The following is a 17954-nucleotide window of genomic DNA, read 5'->3' as shown; positions in this document are numbered from 1 at the left end:
GTCCAGCCCTGAAAGTATATATTTTATAGTGATCTTTTGTCTCAGGTATCCCAAAAATTGTCAGTCAGGCAAGGTTGTAATCCACAATGTGAAAGAAGACTTGTGTTTTATTCAGTAAATGGTAAAGACTGAGGAAAGTGGACATGTGGATTATTTATGGATGAATGCTTAGTATCCAAATTAAAAAAATTGGGAGTAGTGGAAATTTAATCATTTTGTATAATTCTTCTAAACTGATCTAAAATTCATTGCAAGTGAAGTAGAATGAAAACTTTTTTCAACTTAGAACAGTTTTGTTGATGCACCTTTGACCTTTAGATTGTTAGTATTTAGGCGGGAGCTTTTCCTTTTTTAAAAAAATGTTTTTTTAAACGTCTACATCACCACCACCAATAAAAAGGATAGTGTTTCTATAGTTAAGGAAAAACAGTATTATAGTGATTAAATTAAACTAAAGTTGACAAAATAAAAACTAATAGGAATAATAAGTAACTACAAGTAATTATTTTTTTCAGTCATTAAGCTTATTAACTTTGGACTATATAGTAACATAGCATGTTCTCATCTCAATTTTTAGAACACAGACTTTTCAGAATTAGTTAAACTTATATCCTAGATTCATTCCTTAAAATCAAAATTAAATTTCTTTCCAGTTGCATAAAATTATCCTCTGCTGTATTTCTAGGCTCAGAGACCTAAAGCTCTTTGCTTTTTTACAAAAATGTATTGCAGTTAAAATACAAAAATAGAAAAACAATATTGAAAAACAAAAAAGGGTAATACAAAAAAATTAGTTACATTTTTGTCGTTGTTGTTAGTTGCGAAGTCATGTCTGACCAATCGCGACTCCATGGACAACGTTCCTCCAGGCTTTCCTGTTCTCTACCATCTTCTGGAGTCCATTTAAGCTCACGCCTACTGCTTCAGTGACTCCATCCAGCCACCTCATTCTCTGTCGGCCCCTTCTTCTATTGCCCTCAATCTTTCCCAGCATTAGGCTCTTCTCCAGTGAATCCTTCCTTCTCATTAGGTGGCCAAAGTATTTGAGTTTTAGCTTCAGGATCTGGCTCTCTAAAGAGCAGTCAGGGTTGATCTCCTCTAGGACTGATTTGTTTGATTACCTTGCAGTCCAAGGGACTCGCAGGAGTCTTCTCCAGCAGCATAGTTCAAAGGCTTCAATTCTTTGGCACTCAGCCTTTTTTATGGTCCAACATTCACAGCCATACATTGCAACTGGGAAGACCATAGCCTTGACTATACGCACTTTTGTTGGCAGGGTGATGTCTCTGCTTTTTAGATTTGCCATAGCTTTCCTCCCAAGGAGCAAGTGTCTTTTAATTTTTGGCTACAGTCCCCGTCTGCGGTGATCTTGGAGCCCAGGAAAATAAAATCTGTCACTACCTCCATTTCTTCACCAAGAGCCTTGGGGGAGCAGTGGACTAATGCCTCCTTAAGTAACTCCAGCTGCCTGCAATTAGTGCAGGTTTGCATCCCACCAGGCTCAAGATTGACTCAGTCTTCCATCCTTCCAAGGTAGGTAAAATGAGGACCCAGATTGTTGGGGGCAATAACCTGACTTTGTAATAATGCCGCTTGGGCACCCCCAAAAGCCCTAATAAGCAGGCATATACATAGAATGAAGGCTAATGCTAAGCACATTGGTTTGTGCTTAAATTGTAAGCCGCCCTGAGTCTTCGGAGAAGGGCGGGATATAAATGGGATTAAATTTTTTTAAAAAAATCTATTTGACAGGAATTGAGAGGGCTGGATGCCATGATCTTGGTTTTCTTAATGTTTAGTTTCAACCCAACTTTTGTACTCTCCTTCTTCACTCGCAACAAGAGGCTCTTTAGTTCTTCACTTTCTGCCATTGGAGTGGTATCATCTGCATATCTTAGGTTGTTGATATTTCTCCTGGCAATTTTAATTCCAGCTTTTGATTCATCTAGCCCTGCCTTTTTCATGATGTGCTCTGCATATAAGTTAAACAGGCAAGGTGACAGTATACAGCCTTGCCGGACTCCTTTCCCAATTTTGAACCAATCAATGGTTCCGTGTCCAGTTCTCACTGTTGCTTCTTGACCCGCATATAGGTTTCTCAAGAGACAAATAAGATGGTCTGGTACTCCCATCTCTTTAAGAACTTTTTTTTTAATCCCATTTATATCCCGCCCTTCTCCGAAGACTCAGGGCAGCTTACAATCTAAAGCACAATGTGCTTAGCAATAGCCTTCATTCTATGTATATACCTGCTTATTAGGCTTTCAGCCCCCCCCCATGCAGCACTTTTACAAAGTCAGCTTATTGCCCCCAACAATCTGGGTCCTCATTTTACCTACCTTGGAAATATGGAAGGCTGAGTCAACCTTGAGCCTGGTGGGATGCGAACCTGCACTAATTGCAGGCAGCTGGTGTTACTTAAGGAGGCATTAGCCCACTGCTCCACCAAGAACTTGCCACAGTTTGTTGTCATCCACACAATCAAATGCTTTAGCATAGTCAATGAAGTTTTTCTGGAACTCCCTAGCTTTCTCCATGATCCAGCGTATGTTGGCAATTTGATCTCTAGTTCCTCTGCCTCTTCGAAATCCTACCTGTACTTCTGGTAGTTCTCAATCCACATACTGCTGGAGTCTAGCTTGTAGGATTTTAAGCATAACTTTATTAGCATGTGAAATGAGTGCAATGATGCGATAGTTAGTTACAATAGAAATGCCAAAACAAAAAGAAATATTCAAACAAAAATTGTTAAGCAAATAAACAGAAAAAGAATTCTCCCAAATTAAGATAATAAATTAAGATAAATCACTGAACTATGTCACAGTCAGTCATATAATAGCAATATAAAATTGTGCACAAGGATTTTCTTGAAATACATTTAAACTGTTAAAGGGAAAACATACTATTTTTTTAATTTCTAGAAAATATAACCATTTCGAAAAGGATTCCGAGGATCTTACAGTTTCGACATCTTTAACCCTGTTAGTAGCAATAACTCCAGTGTAGCCAATTGTCTAGCTTCACCCTCCACCTTTTGGATAATGGAGTTGTGTGCAAGAAGATCATAAATCTGGTGGAGCTCTCACTTATTGCAGAATGTGATATCCAGTTCATATCAGAATAGTTTGAATTCTCACTATCAGTGTGTTTCCTGGACACATTGGCCATCTGATTTGCAAAGATTTTATCTGTATCTTCTTTTACACATCCACAAAAGTATCTATTGTCTCTGTTCCACTTATAGCCCTTCAGATGCTTTCAGCAGGGTTTTTGCCCTTTATGTTATGCATGTTTTATATATAATGCAATTCCTTCACTCTTTTTATTGTTTTTATTTTTTTTGAACATGATATGTTTCCAGGAGTTCCAGTTATGAGTTCAATCCCATCAGGTTTCAGAAATACTAAAAATGTTGTATTTGCTGTATGACTTCAAGTTTTTTCTATACATTGAGCATTGGTGCAGAGATAGTCGAACCCTTTAGTGCTGCCCTTTTGGATTTGCCTACACCATCTCCCGGCACATTCCTAATCTCTGCTTCCTTCCAATATGACAATTAAATAAAGAATAATTTTTGCTTCATAGTTTTAAGAATATAATTCAGAATCACGTTGAGACTTTAATAAGATTTCTTCCTGAGATTATATTAACATTATTTCAACTAAAACAAGGCTGTAAAGAACAACACCATGATGTGAGTAAAAAAAACTTTTAACATTTCATAAAAATCAACATCCATGCCTTTTTAAATGTAATGTGAAGTAATATTTCTGATTTAATTTTTTAAAATATATTTTATTGATTTTACAATCACAATCCTTGGTGCCCAGTGAACAGCGTGTTGTCTTAGTTCATATATTTTAAAAAAACAATAATAATTAACTAAGTGATGATTAATTTTTATAATTCCATAATTAGTGTATTAATTAGTAGTATATTTTTTTGATCTTCCCTTCTTACTATAGTATTCTCCTTCTTCAACTTTAAAACAGTATAATTCTTAATATTTTCAATGCATAAATGATTAAATATAGGCATTTTTCATGTTTGTACAAATAATAACATCCATATATGACAGTTTTTCTAATCAACTTGTATTTATAAAAATCATCTTATAAGTTCATCATGCATCCTATTTTCATAATTCTTATTTAAGCTTAATTTCCCCTTAATATTCAAACCATTTTTATCAGTCATAATTTGCTCAGTATTGATTATCTAAATATCCAAGCTTTCCATGTACATACACCATCCCAATATTTTCATATTTTATGTGTTATAAGGATACTCTACTACTTATCTATCTTATAACATCTACATATAACATCTTTTTTGATCAGCTTATATTTGTAAAAGCTATCTTGTTAAGTCACTATATATCCTATTTTCAAAAATTCTTGTTTAAGCTTAATTTCCCCTCAATATTTTGGTCATTCCTCAGACCTCTTCAAATTAATTACTTTTAAATTTCAAACTTTTCATTTATATATATCATCCCAATATTTTTACATTTCATAAATTGTAAAAAATACTATACTACTTATATCTCTTATCCCTCTTACTATAGAGTCCCTTTATATCCAAAATTATCTGTTCTTTTAACCATATTCAAACAGGTGTTTGCTCATGTAGTATTCCATCTGGTAAGGCAAATCAAATCTTTTGAATCTAACTCTGGCCTTCTAACATTCCAAGTTAATATATTTCACTTGCTAGTAAGTTCCTATATTTTTGTGAGTATTGTTGGGAGTGAGGAGGACAAATTATGTAGGATATGTGTTTTTGTCTCCTAAACTCTAATGATTCTCCTGGCAGTTCTATAGTCCATTTTCTTTCTTGTCCTTGGGTTTATTTTGACGTCCTGACAAAGTATCTTTTCCATTTTTATTGTTATGGCAAAATCTTGTAGATTTTTTCCTGTTTGTGTTAAGTTGTAATTCTCTTCATTTGTAGCTTCGCTGTTTAAGTCATTTTCTTCTAGCTTGTGTTCCATTATCTGATTTATTTGTTCATTCTTTATTATCATTTTCTTAGAGTTTTGTATTGTATGTTTAGATTGGAGATGTGCTCATTTATGTCATCAAAGTTGTTTTTGATCTCCTTGTGGTTTGAAGCCATTGTCATTTGTATCTGTTGTAGCATTGCATACATTTCCTCCTGGAAAGTATTTGTCTTGTCTTGGAATATTGCTTCTGGAAGTCTCTTAATATTCCAGGCTAGATCTTTCAGGAGTAGATATTAGATGTGGTTTCCTGTAATTTTTTGATAAGTATACAATATCCATATTGTCCCTCCTCCAAATAATCTTTCATCAGTGCCATAGTCTCTATGATTAGCCTCGTCAAACCAGCCAATCTCGGAATCCAAACAACCCAATTTCATATAGTTCTTATCTTTATTATGGTTTTTGTAATCCAATGTGTTTCCAGTTGTCAAGGCCTCAGTGAAAGCAGTATTTTATAACAGTTCTTCTATTCAGGGGTCAGTTATCAACCAGTCAGAATTGCAATCCAGTATATTTAGCCACCTTGAGTCCTTCCTGTAAATCCCCCCCCCCCAAGAGATTAGCCAAGAGTCAAAAGTTTTTCTATTTCTGTAAACAATTCTTGGACTTAAACAGTCAGAGTATTTATTTTTCTCCAGACACTTCTTATCTTATGGCTGGCTCAGTATGTTTTCTTTCTTTGTTCCCAGCTGTCTTCTTGAGAGTTATTAAAGTTCAAGGGAGCAGATTATTCTTTGTTTCTGGGCGACTTGCCAATTTCTGAATCAGTCTTGTTGATGTTCTATACTCTGATTCTCCAGTAGAAGTCAGTAGTTGTTTGTTTTCCCGCTTTTTCAAACAAAAAAATCTTAATTTTTTATATAATTTCATCAGGACCCTTTTATGGTGTAAAATCTTAACAATTTTCATAGTTTCTAGATTTATCCAGACTGAAGTATTATAAATTTCATTTCAATATATTTCTTTCCCCCTTAAAAGTTAATTCGTCGCTTCCGTCTATGGAGGAGTAGGGGTGTAGTCCCCTCCCTTCACTTTCGGAGGATTTCTTACTTTAGGGATCTTTTCCAAGGAATCAGTTACAAAATAGAAGAGAGAAGATCAATATTCTTACCAATTCCAAGCATGCTGTTCACCGCTGTTCTGCTTCGTGCTCTTGGACTTCAGCTGCAAGTAGCTTGGGCTAGACACTGGTGTGCAGCTAGCCTTTCTCTTGTTGAGTTAAAGGGCTTTCCCCGGATCGAACAGATCGACCACCATCATTCTATGATGGTCTGAGTGCCCCTCTTTCTTCATTGCCTCTCCAGGGTGACTTTTGACCCATTTAGGTTCCTCTGATAGGGCGAAACTAGCTGTGGGGTGTGGAGCTCTGCAATCCCCCGGCTGTGGGCTATGATGCAAAACTGGAAATCCTTAATTTCATTTTATAACCAGTTTATTTCACTGTTGTTTTTACACTTGGATCCATTCATTCACAAGTGCTACAATTTGGAAATGGATCTGCTTTTTCTTTCAGAGGAGATGCTGTTACACTGCCAAGATCTTGCCTCTTCCATTCGGTTGCTCAAAGCAAAGCATTTTAATATCGGTTTAGAGTTGGTTCGAAGGATCCAAGAACGGCTCCTGTCAATTCTGCATCATGCTACTCAGGTAATACCTGCCTAGACTGGATATATATGGTAGTAAATGTATTTTGCCAATTCAGTATTGCAGCAAAAAGAAATGTGCTAAGATCATTATATCTAGATTCTTAATGGTTCCATTCTCTTTAGGAGAGTGATCTCTGGTGTCAGCATCTTGCTATATCCTTTCGATCTTTATTTTGTTGCAGGATTTCAGAGTGGGATTCCAAACTCGACAAAGCTCCGAACAGGGGGGGATTAAATTATCCAATGTACTTAATGGCACTTCTGCTTATAAACAGTAAGTTTTCTTATGGGGATATGTGAATAGTAAGCTGGGTTTCAGGTTTCCAGTGAGAAGGAGTCTGGCTAAGAGGAGCCTAATTCAAGCATGCCAGCAACTATTTAGATTTTAGATAGATGATATTTTTCAACGGTCTTCATACAAGTAATCCTTGATTTATGAGCATAGTGGAGTCTAACCATTACAGTCATAAGTTGTGATAGTCCTAAAGTGGGCCATCTACATGTCTGATCTGATTTTATGTCATTTAATGTAGCAATTGTTAAGCAAATGCTACCGTCATAAAGCCAACCCATTGTTTGCTATAGGCTGACTTTGCTGAAAACCTGAAGTAAATATCAGTTTTCAACAAAACTATCTCAAAACACATGTGACTGTTGGATGCTGCAAATGACCATAAATGCAAGCCAATTGCCAATGGCCTATGTCTGATCATGTGCCCAGTGGATGACTGTTGGAACTTCAAAATTGGGTTGAAAGTACCCCAAGGGAGATCTGCTTAATTTCAAATTATCGCTAAGCCGGGGTCCCCAACCTCTGGTCTGTGGACCGGCACCGGGCCATTCAAAAAAGCAAAGCCCCATCCACGGGATGCAGGCAGCACATGAAACCATGCCCCCACCTCCAGTCCACAGAGAATCCTCTCGCCCCTTGAGTAATGTATTATAAGCATTTCTCCAGTTCTTGGTAGTGTCAGTGTAACAGTAACTTCTTGCATCTCTTAAAATAACACTGGTAAAAACAAATATGGAATTGAATTTTGTTCTGTTCGTCTAGAAAATCTGGTATATTGATTGTGAATGTTAGGATTTAAAACAGGCAGTCTGTTTATGTTTATGAATTATATTACTTTTGAGTAGCTGAAGGCAGGGTCATCATGTCACGTAAGTGGAAAGTGTATGTCTTGCTTTCTGTTTGCCCCAGTTTTAGGAAACCTTTTAAAAATGGGTTTTATATTCGGTACACCCTTGCTAAAAATCAGTAGAAATTAATACCAGTGAATTTTAACAACAAAGTCCAGGGAGGTTCTGGGGTCCATAAAAATATTTATTTAGTTACATTTATATACCGCCCTTTCCCTGAGGACTCAGGGCGGTTTACAGGGAATTTAAAAATCCACCATACAAAAGTTAAAAACCAAATTAAAAAATATTAAATTGACCCTGTACACTTAAAACCCCAATTAAAAATTTCTCCTCAGCCTGGGCCCGAGAGCTCAAAGAGCCAGGTCTTCAGGCCCCGGCGGAATGATCGGAGGTCGGGGGCAGTTCTCAGCTCCACCGGCAGCTGGTTCCAGAGGGCAGGCGCTCCCACTGAGAAGGCCCTATCCCTGGGTGTCACCCGCCGGCAATCTCTTACCGGCGGAACCCTGAGCAGACCCTCCCTGTGGGAGCGCACTGGGCGTTTGATGCCGGCAGCAGGTGTTCCCTCAAATAGCCCGGACCCAGGCCATGTAGGGCTTTATAGGTGATAACCAGCACCTTGAATTTCACCCGGAGGGCAACCGGAAGCCAATGCAGCTCGCGGAGTAGAGGTGTTACATGGGAGTATCGGGAGACCCCCATTACAACTCGCGCGGCCGCATTCTGCACCAGTTGAAGCCTCCGAGTGGTCTTCAAGGGCAGCCCCATGTAGAGAGCATTACCGTAGTCCAAACGGGAGGTCACAAGCGCATGAGTAACTGTGCGTAGGGCGTCTCGGTCCAGATAGGGACGCAACTGGCGCACCAGGTGAACCTGTGCAAAAGCCCCCCTGGTCACGGCTCCTATGTGGTCTTCAAAATTGAGCCGTGAGTCCAGGAGGACGCCCAGGTTACGAGCCCTATCAACGGGGGGTAACACCTCACCCCCCATCGTTAGAGGTGGAATAACTTGGTTAACCCGAGGTGCCGATATGCACAGCCACTCAGTCTTGGCGGGATTGAGACGAAGCCTGTTTCTCCCCATCCAGACCTGAACCGCCTCCAGGCACCGGGACATCACGGAGAGGGCATCACTGGGTTGGTTCAGGGTGGAAAGAAAAAGTTGGGTATCATCAGCGTACTGGTGATACCCCACCCCAAAACCACGAATGATCTCGCCCAGCGGCTTCATATAGATGTTGAACAGGAGAGGCGAGAGGACCGACCCCTGAGTAACTCCACAAATGAGAGACCTTGGGGCGGATCTCTGCCCTCCTGTCAACACCGACTGCGAGCGGCCCTGGAGAAAGGAGGAGAACCACCGTAGAACGGTGCCTCCCACTCCCAACCCCCTGAGACGCCGCAGCAGGATACCATGGTCGATGGTATCGAAAGCCGCTGAGAGATCTAATAGGACCAGGACAGAGGAGCAACCCCTGTCCCTAGCCCTCCAGAGATCATTCACCAGTGCGACCAATGCCGTCTCCATGCTGTGTCCGGGCCTGAAGCCCGATTGGTACGGGTCCAGATAATCAGTTTCCTCCAGGAACAGAGGGAGCTGATGCGCCACCACACTCTCAACAACCTTCGCCAGAAAGCAAAGGTTGGAGACTGGACGATAGTTGTTTAAAGCAGCCGGGTCCAAAGCAGGCTTCTTGAGAAGGGGTCTCACCACCGCCTCCTTCAAGGCGGCAGGGAAGACACCCTCCTTCAAAGAAGCAGTTATTACTGCATGGAACCAGCCTCGTGTTCCCTCCCGAGCCGCATAAGCTAGCCAGGAGGGGCACGGATCCAACAAACAGGTGGTGGTGCTCAGTCTCCCCATGATCCTGTCCACATCATCAGGGGAAACAGGGTCGAACTCAGTCCAGATAACGTGCTCAAGACCGCCTGATTCCTCCACATCAGACTCTGCCCAGTCAGAGTCCAGGCCGGTCCGGATCCGAGCGATTTTGTTCGCCAGATGATGACTAAACTCCTCGGCTCGTCCCTGTAAGGGATCCTCTCTCACCTCCTGGTTAAGGAGGGAGCGAGTCACCCTAAACAGGGCGGCCGGGCGATTATCTGCGGACGCGATAAGGGCGGCAAAGTAGTTAGACTTCGCCGTCCTTATCGCCGCAAGATAAGACCTTATAAAGGTTCTTAACTGCAATCGGTCGGATTCGGATCGGCTGGATCTCCAACCGCTCTCTAGACCTCGTCTCCGACGCTTCATCTCCCAGAGCTCCACAGAGAACCATGGGGCCCAACGGGATCTGCGCTGGGTCAGAGGTCGCATGGGTACAACGCAGTCGAGTGCCCTGGTGGCAGCCGTTTCCCAGGCCTCCACCAGAGCATCGACTGGGCTGTGGGTAAGGGTGATAGGTATAGGCCCAAGCGCCCTCTGGAACCGATCCGGGTCCATTAGGCGCCTGGGGCGGAACCACCTGGTCGGTTCCGCCGCCCAGCGGCGGGGGGGTGGCATGACGGAAAACCAGCCTCAGGAGGTGATGATCTGACCATGACAGAGGGGTGATGGACGGGGAACCCCCTCCCAGATTGTCCAACCACTGTCCAGACAGGAACACCAGGTCGAGAGTATGATCCCCCTCATGAGTCGGGCCCTCAATAACCTGAGTCAGGCCCATGGCTGTCATGGAAGCCATGAACTCCCGAGCTAACTCCGACGACCCTCCCAGTGATGGCAGGTTGAAGTCACCCAGGACTATAAGCCTGGGGAACTCCACCGCCAACCCTGAGAGGGCGTCGAGCAGCTCAGACAGGGCTGTTGCCACACAGCTGGGCACCAGGTATGTAAGCAACAAGCCCAACTGAACCCGAGGACCACATCTCAAGAGGACCACATTCTCTTGATATGATTTAGGGACTACCGAAAACTAAACAAGAAATTTCTAATGGGGAAAATCCTTATTGGCTTACTTCAAGCATATTGGGTGAAAGTCTTGCTTGGTTCAATAAGTATCCTACTGGAATTTAGAAGACTACAGTAATCCAAAAGTGAAATGACACTAAATTTGTTTCTGCACAGGCTGATTTTTTATGAAGGATCTGATACACCTGATACAGATGATGGGGGCAAAGAGGAAGATGAGGAAGATGAATATGTTCCAGAGTGGCAAGAAGAATATGATGATGAAGACCTTGATGATGATGATATTTCCTATGATGATGAATCAGAAAATCTAGAGAGAGATTGCTTTTTTTTTGATGATGAAGATGAACCATTTAATTAGGGTTCACCTTTGGACTTCCCAAATTCTGAAGAAGAGGAAGCTTCAGGCAACCTTGTCCCTGCTAATTCTACTACTATCATTGTCACAAATGGCAGGGAGAAGATTTCAGTTAATTGGGAGTCAATTATAATGATCATTTACAATGAAGGGCACCTTCCTTTGAGATATATCTTTGTGGCTGTTGGAAAATTCACAGTGCCTGATTACATATGAAGTTCATTAGCCAAATAAACAAATGAAAAAACGGGAGCAGTGAGGCTGCAGGACTGCAAACTTTCTTAGGGAATAAGACTAGGCTCCAGTCTAGAAAAAAGACCATTGCCTCAACTCCAATGCAGGCTTCAATTTTAAGAGAGCACTGTGTATCATCAGTTTATGTGAAAGTTTGCACATCATCCTTTTCCATATTCCCTGTATTTTATTGCCCATTGGCTAATACTTATGCAGAGGTTTTATTTGATAAATATATTTGACTTTATTATTTTGCCCAGCATTGAGTTAAAGTTCTAGAACGTAATAGCAATACAGCCTTATTTATGAGTGCCAGTTCAGTTTTGTTCTCTAATAGTGATTCATACAATAATTACATGGAAGCATGAATGTGTGTGTGTGTGTATGTACACAAATGTACATAAATATGCAAAGTCTCTAAGGGGCTTCTTGTCTGTCAGAACAATTCTCATTTCCATTCTAAAACAGCTCCAAAACAATGAACTGAGATTTTTATTTCATTTCAATATAAATTATTCTATAAGATTCAGCGCCAGGGACAATGATATTCTCTAATTAATGAAAAGGCAACTTAGGACATTGATTGTGCGTGAATCGCTTGAATTACATCTTGTTTGGGCAAGAATTGTGTGTGCTTGTGTGCATGCGTGTTTGCACGCTTGCATATAATGCTTTCTTATGAATGTTGGTAAAACTGGTTTTTTTTAAAAAAAAATTAAAACAACTCCCAAATTCAGTTAAAATGCCCTATGGCTCTTTTGGATAAATCTGTAGGTTGCTTATGTTCTGAACTGAAACGGTTTTGTATTTTGTATGGAACTCTTTCATGAAGAGATTTTTTCTTTAATGTTCTTTTGTCATTTGGAATGCATTCTACAGGTGAGAATTCCACAGAATATAGAAGTTCAGAGGGTTCATATATACAATATAAACACATGTATGCATACTCATATATGTGTATGCAGGAGCTAAAATTGTTCAGAGTATTCTGCTTTCTCTTTTCTTGAAAATGAAAAAGAACCCAGAAACTATACAACTTCTGTTTATGAAATAAAATGGTTTTCTTCTGTTGCTCTTTTTATATGCTTTTCTTTTATTCTGCTTTGTTATCCCTTCTTAGGGCCAAAAATGGGAATGGGAAGGTTGTTGTTGGGAGAAGCCTCATTATCTTGAAAGTATCTAGTTATACATTTGCTATGATACCATTTTCTCAATTTCTCCAGCTCAGCAGATTTCTAATACTTCATAGTTTACCGAGATAAGGAGAATTTGTATTTGCAATGCCACAATATCCATTGATTAGATTAGAGCTAGATTAGAGCACATGTGGGATGTAATGGGATGTAGAAATGACCTGTGAGATAGGAGGAAGAGCCACAGACTAGACAACCATCATGCAAAAGTCCATTGAAGCAGAGGGAATATGGGAGGTGTTTTAGAAGGGATCCTTCCTAGTTTTCTTAACAATAAAAGAAAAGAGAAAAATACTTTCCAACTCGCAAGAATCTGTTAATGTACAGATAACAGATATTTTATAATAAAGATAAAGATAGAATTCATTGTCATGCTTCTTGTCTGAACTAAAGCAGTTGTTAAGAAAAAAAGAAAAATAGCATGTTTCCAAAGTGGAAACAATTGTGCAATCGTGGATGTTTTATCAGTTATGAAAACCTATGAATACATATTTTAGTTGTGGGTATTGGATTTTAAGAAAACCAAGATCATGGCATCTGGCCCTCTCAATTCCTGGCAAATAGATGGAGAAGAAATGGAGGTAGTGACAGATTTTATTTTTCTGGGCTCCAAGATCACTGCAGATGGGGACTGTAGCCAAGAAATTAAGACGCCTGCTCCTGGGGAGGAAAGCCATGGCAAATCTAGACAGCACATTAAAAAGCAGAGACATCACCCTGTCAACAAAAGTGCGTATAGTCAAGGCTATGGTCTTCCCAGTTGCAATGTATGGCAGTGAAAGTTGGACCAGAAAAAAGGCTGAGCGCCAAACAATTGAAGCCTTTGAACTGTGGTGCTGGAGAAGACTCCTGCAAGTCCCTTGGACTGCAAGGCGATCAAACCGGTCAGTCCTAGAGGAGATCAACCCTGACTGCTCTTTAGAAGGCCAGATCCTGAAGCTAAAACTGAAATACTTTAGCCACCTAATGAGAAGGAAGGACTCACTGGAGAAGAGCCTAATGTTGGGAAAGATTGAGGGCAATAGAAGAAGGGGACGACAGAGAATGAGGTGGCTGGATGGAGTCACTGAAGCAGTAGGCGTGAGCTTAAATGTACTCCAGAAGATGGTAGAGGACAGGAAGGCCTGGAGGAACGTTGTCCATAGGGTCGCGATGGGTCAGACACGACTTCACAGCTAACAACAACATTGGATTTTAAGTTTCTTTTAATTTGAGATAGTTGTCATGCAACATCTCTATTATCTGCTTTTATGTATGCTATAGCATTACTATTATTTACTCTATATCTGTATATCATTTGTCAGCTCTTAACGAAAGAAGGCATGAGTTATAGGTAAAACGTTTTGACATATTTTATATATATATCGTGTATATTAAAAAAAAAAAGACATTGTAAAGCTGCTCTTGTTATCTCCCCTCTTCCAAAATATACAGGATATTTGGAGCAGGGCACAAACATTTTTTTAAAATTAACAAATCAGATAATACATTTCAATCAACCAACATTCATTGGTTAGATTACATATGCTGAGCCATAGTTTGTTAAATGATGGTTGACTTAAGACATGCTTAAGGTTTTACACACCTTACAAAAGCATAAACTATATTTACAAGCCACAGTGCATGGGTTCACATACTGCTCTAAAATGAACTTGGTACAATGTATGAACTCAGCCCTTTAATTGCTTGGTTGAATACCATTGTTCTGATGAAAGCCAAAAATACAGGCTAGAAAAATGTCCATAAAATTATCCTTAGTCAAAAAAAAGATGGTTCAAGAATACCCTAATTTGGCAATTTGTAAAGAGAAAGATAAAAGGGACGCAGTGGCTCAGTGGGTTAGGACGTTGAGCTTGCCGATCAGAAGGTCGGCAGCTTGGCGGGTCGAATCCCAAGTGCCGCATAACAGAGTGAGCGCCTGTTACTTGTCCTCAGACAAGCGCTGGCTCTTTTACTAGCATGCATGTGCGGGGGAACCTTTACCTTTAAAGAGAAAGGTAACGCATACCTACTAAGAAGAGATCTTGCGTTCAAATACCGTCACTTTGGGATCTGTGGCGAGGACCTTGGAGGCATGCAGATGTGAAACTTTGCTGGGTAGACCAGTAACTGGAAGAAGATATCGGAGCATTATATGAACAGTGTTGTTTGAGTTGTATGGCACCTCTAACAAAGCTATGACATGTGAAATGTACTAGCAATGATACCAAGAATACATTTGTGAAAAAAACTCGACTTCTCAACCAAGCGTGGCTGAAGCCATCTTTGTCGTTCTGAGTTGCCACAAATTGGGAGAGGGGATCTAGGGGAAAACTGCAGACAAAACACCGAACAATCTTGTGGGAACTAAGGTTATTCTTGCAGATGTGGGAAGGAGTGAAGACAAATGGAGAAACCCACTAACTACTTTAACTGGGTAGCATGATCTACAGCAGAGGGGAAGGGATTGTTACTTTTAGTTACTTTGAATCTGTGGAAAACTTTAGAGTTGGTTTCACTTTTAATCGATTGGATAATATGTATCCAAGAAACATGTGCTTTGAGGAAATTTCAAGCCTCACTTGGTTGCATTAGTCAGAACCATAACAACAACCTTTCATTGGGAGCCTAGTCTTAAAGAATGCAATGATACTATAAATGTGTTTTATTGTGAGGGGAAAGCAAATATCACCCGTTATAGGGAAAGCAATAGACTTTGTTTTTTTTAACAAATTTTATTGATTTTCTAATATTACATTCACATATTTGAAAAGCAATGTGGTGGCTGGGTAGTAGTAATTCGATTACATACAGATATCATTATTACAGATTTCAAATTGCTACCATAAACATTTCCTCATTTTTTCCTTCATATATATATACTGTCTATTTGTAAATTTAAAAACAAGTTTTATCCTTTCAATCACATGGAAAATAACCTTACATATATCAATAGTTTTTAGTTTATATATATTCTAATTGTTTTAGCATACAATCTTTTAGGCAATGATCTAATAGATTTTTCCAATTTTAATTTCCACTAACATTTAAATTTAACGTTTGATATTTATCATTCCCAAGATTTTTAATACTCCTGTCACCATTCCTCACAAAATCCAATATTCAAAATACACATCTTGTCTATTTAACTTCTCACCCTTTATCTCAACAAATTAAGAATACAATATGATATCTTTCCTTTTCATTAGTTTTCAATTTTTTTAAGTAGTAATCAAAATTTCTTTTTATTTCAGTATTTAATGCTTCCTCTCTCTTCCTGTTTGTATCTGCTATCTCTTGCTTAAACTAATAATTTTTGTTTTTGATGTTCCATATAGACTTGTTTATTACTTTCATCAATACGTTTTTAGCTTATCTACATCCTATTCACCTTTACATGACCTTTATGCACAAATCAATATTCAGATTTAGCTATTAGTATTTATACTGCTAAGTTTTAATGACCAAAAATGTTTCTTTGTCTCAGTTTATAACGATTTTTACAATCAACAGTGGACTTAATAGATGCCCATATGTCCACTCTACCCAAACCTTGCACTTGTCTAGTCCTATGGCAAAATTACACAGAAGAACTATACAAGAATGAGCTTAATGTCCCTGATAATCACAATGAGGTGGTCACTGACCTCGAGCCAGACATCCTAGAATGTGAAGTGAAGTGGGCCTTAGAAAAGCTGAGCAACAACAAAGCTAGTAAAGGTGACAATATTCCAGCTGAACTATTCAAAATCTTAAAAGACAATGCAGTAAAAGTGCTACACTCAATTTGCCAGCAAATTTGGAAAACTCAACAGTGGCCACAGGACTGGAAAAGATCAGTTTACATCCCAATTCCAAAGAAAGGCAGTGCCAAAGAATGTTCAAACTATCACACCATTGCACTCATTTCTCATGCTAGTAAAGTTATGCTTAAAATCCTACAAGCTAGACTCCAGCAGTATGTGGATCAAGAACTACCAGAAGTACAGGCAGGATTTCGAAAAGGCAGAGGAACTAGAGATCAAATTGCCAACATACGCTGGATCATGGAGAAAGCTAGAGAGTTCCAGAAAAACTTCATTGACTATGCTAAAGCATTTGATTGTGTGGATAATAACAAACTGTGGCAAGTTCTTAGATGGGTGTACTAGATCATCTTATTTGTCTCTTGAGAAACCTATATGCGGGCCAAGAAGCAACAGTGAGAACTGGACACGGAACCATTGATTGGTTCAAAATTGGGAAAGGAGTCCGGCAAGGCTGTATACTGTCGCCCTGCCTATTTAACTTATATGCAGAGCACATCATGAGAAAGGCAGGGCTAGATGAATCAAAATTTGGAATTAAGATTGCTGGAAGAAATATCAACAACCTAAGATATGCAGATGATACCACTGTAATGGCAGAAAGTGAAGAAGAACTAAAGAGCCTCTTGTTGCAGGTGAAGAAGGAGAGTGCAAAACGTGGGTTGAAACTTAACATTAAGAAAACCAAGATCATGGCATCCGGCCGTCTCAATTCCTGGCAAATAGATGGGGAAGAAATGGAGGTAGTGACAGATTTTATTTTCCTGGGCTCCAAGATCACTGCAGATGGGGATGTAGTCAAGAAATTAAAAGATGCTTGCTCCTCGGGAGGAAAGCCATGAGAAATCTAGACAGCACACTAAAAAGCAGAGACATCACCCTGTCAACAAAAGTGCGTATAGTCAAGGCTATGGTCTTCCCAGTTGCAATGTATGGCAGTGAAAGCTGGACTATAAAAAAGGCTGAGCGCCAAAACACTGAGGCCTTTGAACTATGGTGCTGGAGAAGACTCCTGCGAGTCCCTTGGACTGCAAGGCGATCAAACCGGTCAGTCCTAGAGGAGATCAACCCTGACTGCTCTTTAGAAGGCCAGATCCTGAAGCTAAAACTCAAATACTTTGGCCACCTAATGAGAAGGAAGGACTCACTGGAGAAGAGCCTAATGCCAGGAAAGATTGAGGGCAATAGAAGAATGGGACAACAGAGAATGAGGTGGCTGGATGGAGTCACTGAAGCAGTAGGCGTGAGCTTAAATGTACTCCAGAAGATGGTAGAGGACAGGAAGGCCTGGAGGAACGTTGTTCATAGGGTCGCGATGGGTCGGACATGACTTCGCAGCTAACAACAACAACATGGCCATGTAGTTGCATATTCTGAACAGTAACAGAGATGTGATGGAAACTAGAAGATTAAAGAATGATACAGGTGACAGATCTATTCCAGCCCTTTTGTCCCCAGCAAATATTGGCAATCAAATTCCATATTGCTGCCAATAAACTAATTGAAAGAAAACCTTTATTTCAAAAGAAAAAAACTAATAGGAAGAGAAAGGAGTGTTAGGTATGCTTCCTACTTTGAGTTATTTATAAAAGTAAAGAATAAAAAAAATTAAAACTAAATGCTTAAAAGAGTATCTCTGAAGTTATTTGGAGTTGAGCTAGCAAACGTATTTTACTTAGGGGA

The 17954-nt window shown here is 39.8% G+C and overlaps 1 protein-coding gene across 1 annotated transcript in view; it reads left to right on the top strand.

Annotated features, from left to right (window-relative positions):
- Positions 1-12364, top strand: part of LOC310631618 (cullin-9-like) — a 61562-nt gene extending 49198 nt beyond the window's left edge. The window contains exons 39-41 of the mRNA XM_083348203.1: positions 6519-6652; positions 6834-6925; positions 10858-12364. Coding sequence (XP_083204329.1) covers positions 6519-6652; positions 6834-6925; positions 10858-11062 — 431 coding nt within the window. The 3' untranslated portion in view covers positions 11063-12364. The remainder of the gene's footprint in view (positions 1-6518; positions 6653-6833; positions 6926-10857) is intronic.
- The last annotated feature ends 5590 nt before the right edge of the window (positions 12365-17954 follow it).

The sequence above is a fragment of the Vipera ursinii genome (assembly GCF_947247035.1).
Source record: "Vipera ursinii genome assembly, chromosome: 1".
In the NCBI taxonomy this organism is placed as follows: domain Eukaryota; kingdom Metazoa; phylum Chordata; class Lepidosauria; order Squamata; family Viperidae; genus Vipera; species Vipera ursinii.
The sequence above is the reverse complement of the archived record's forward strand: the minus strand, read 5'-3'. Positions and strand labels throughout refer to the sequence as shown.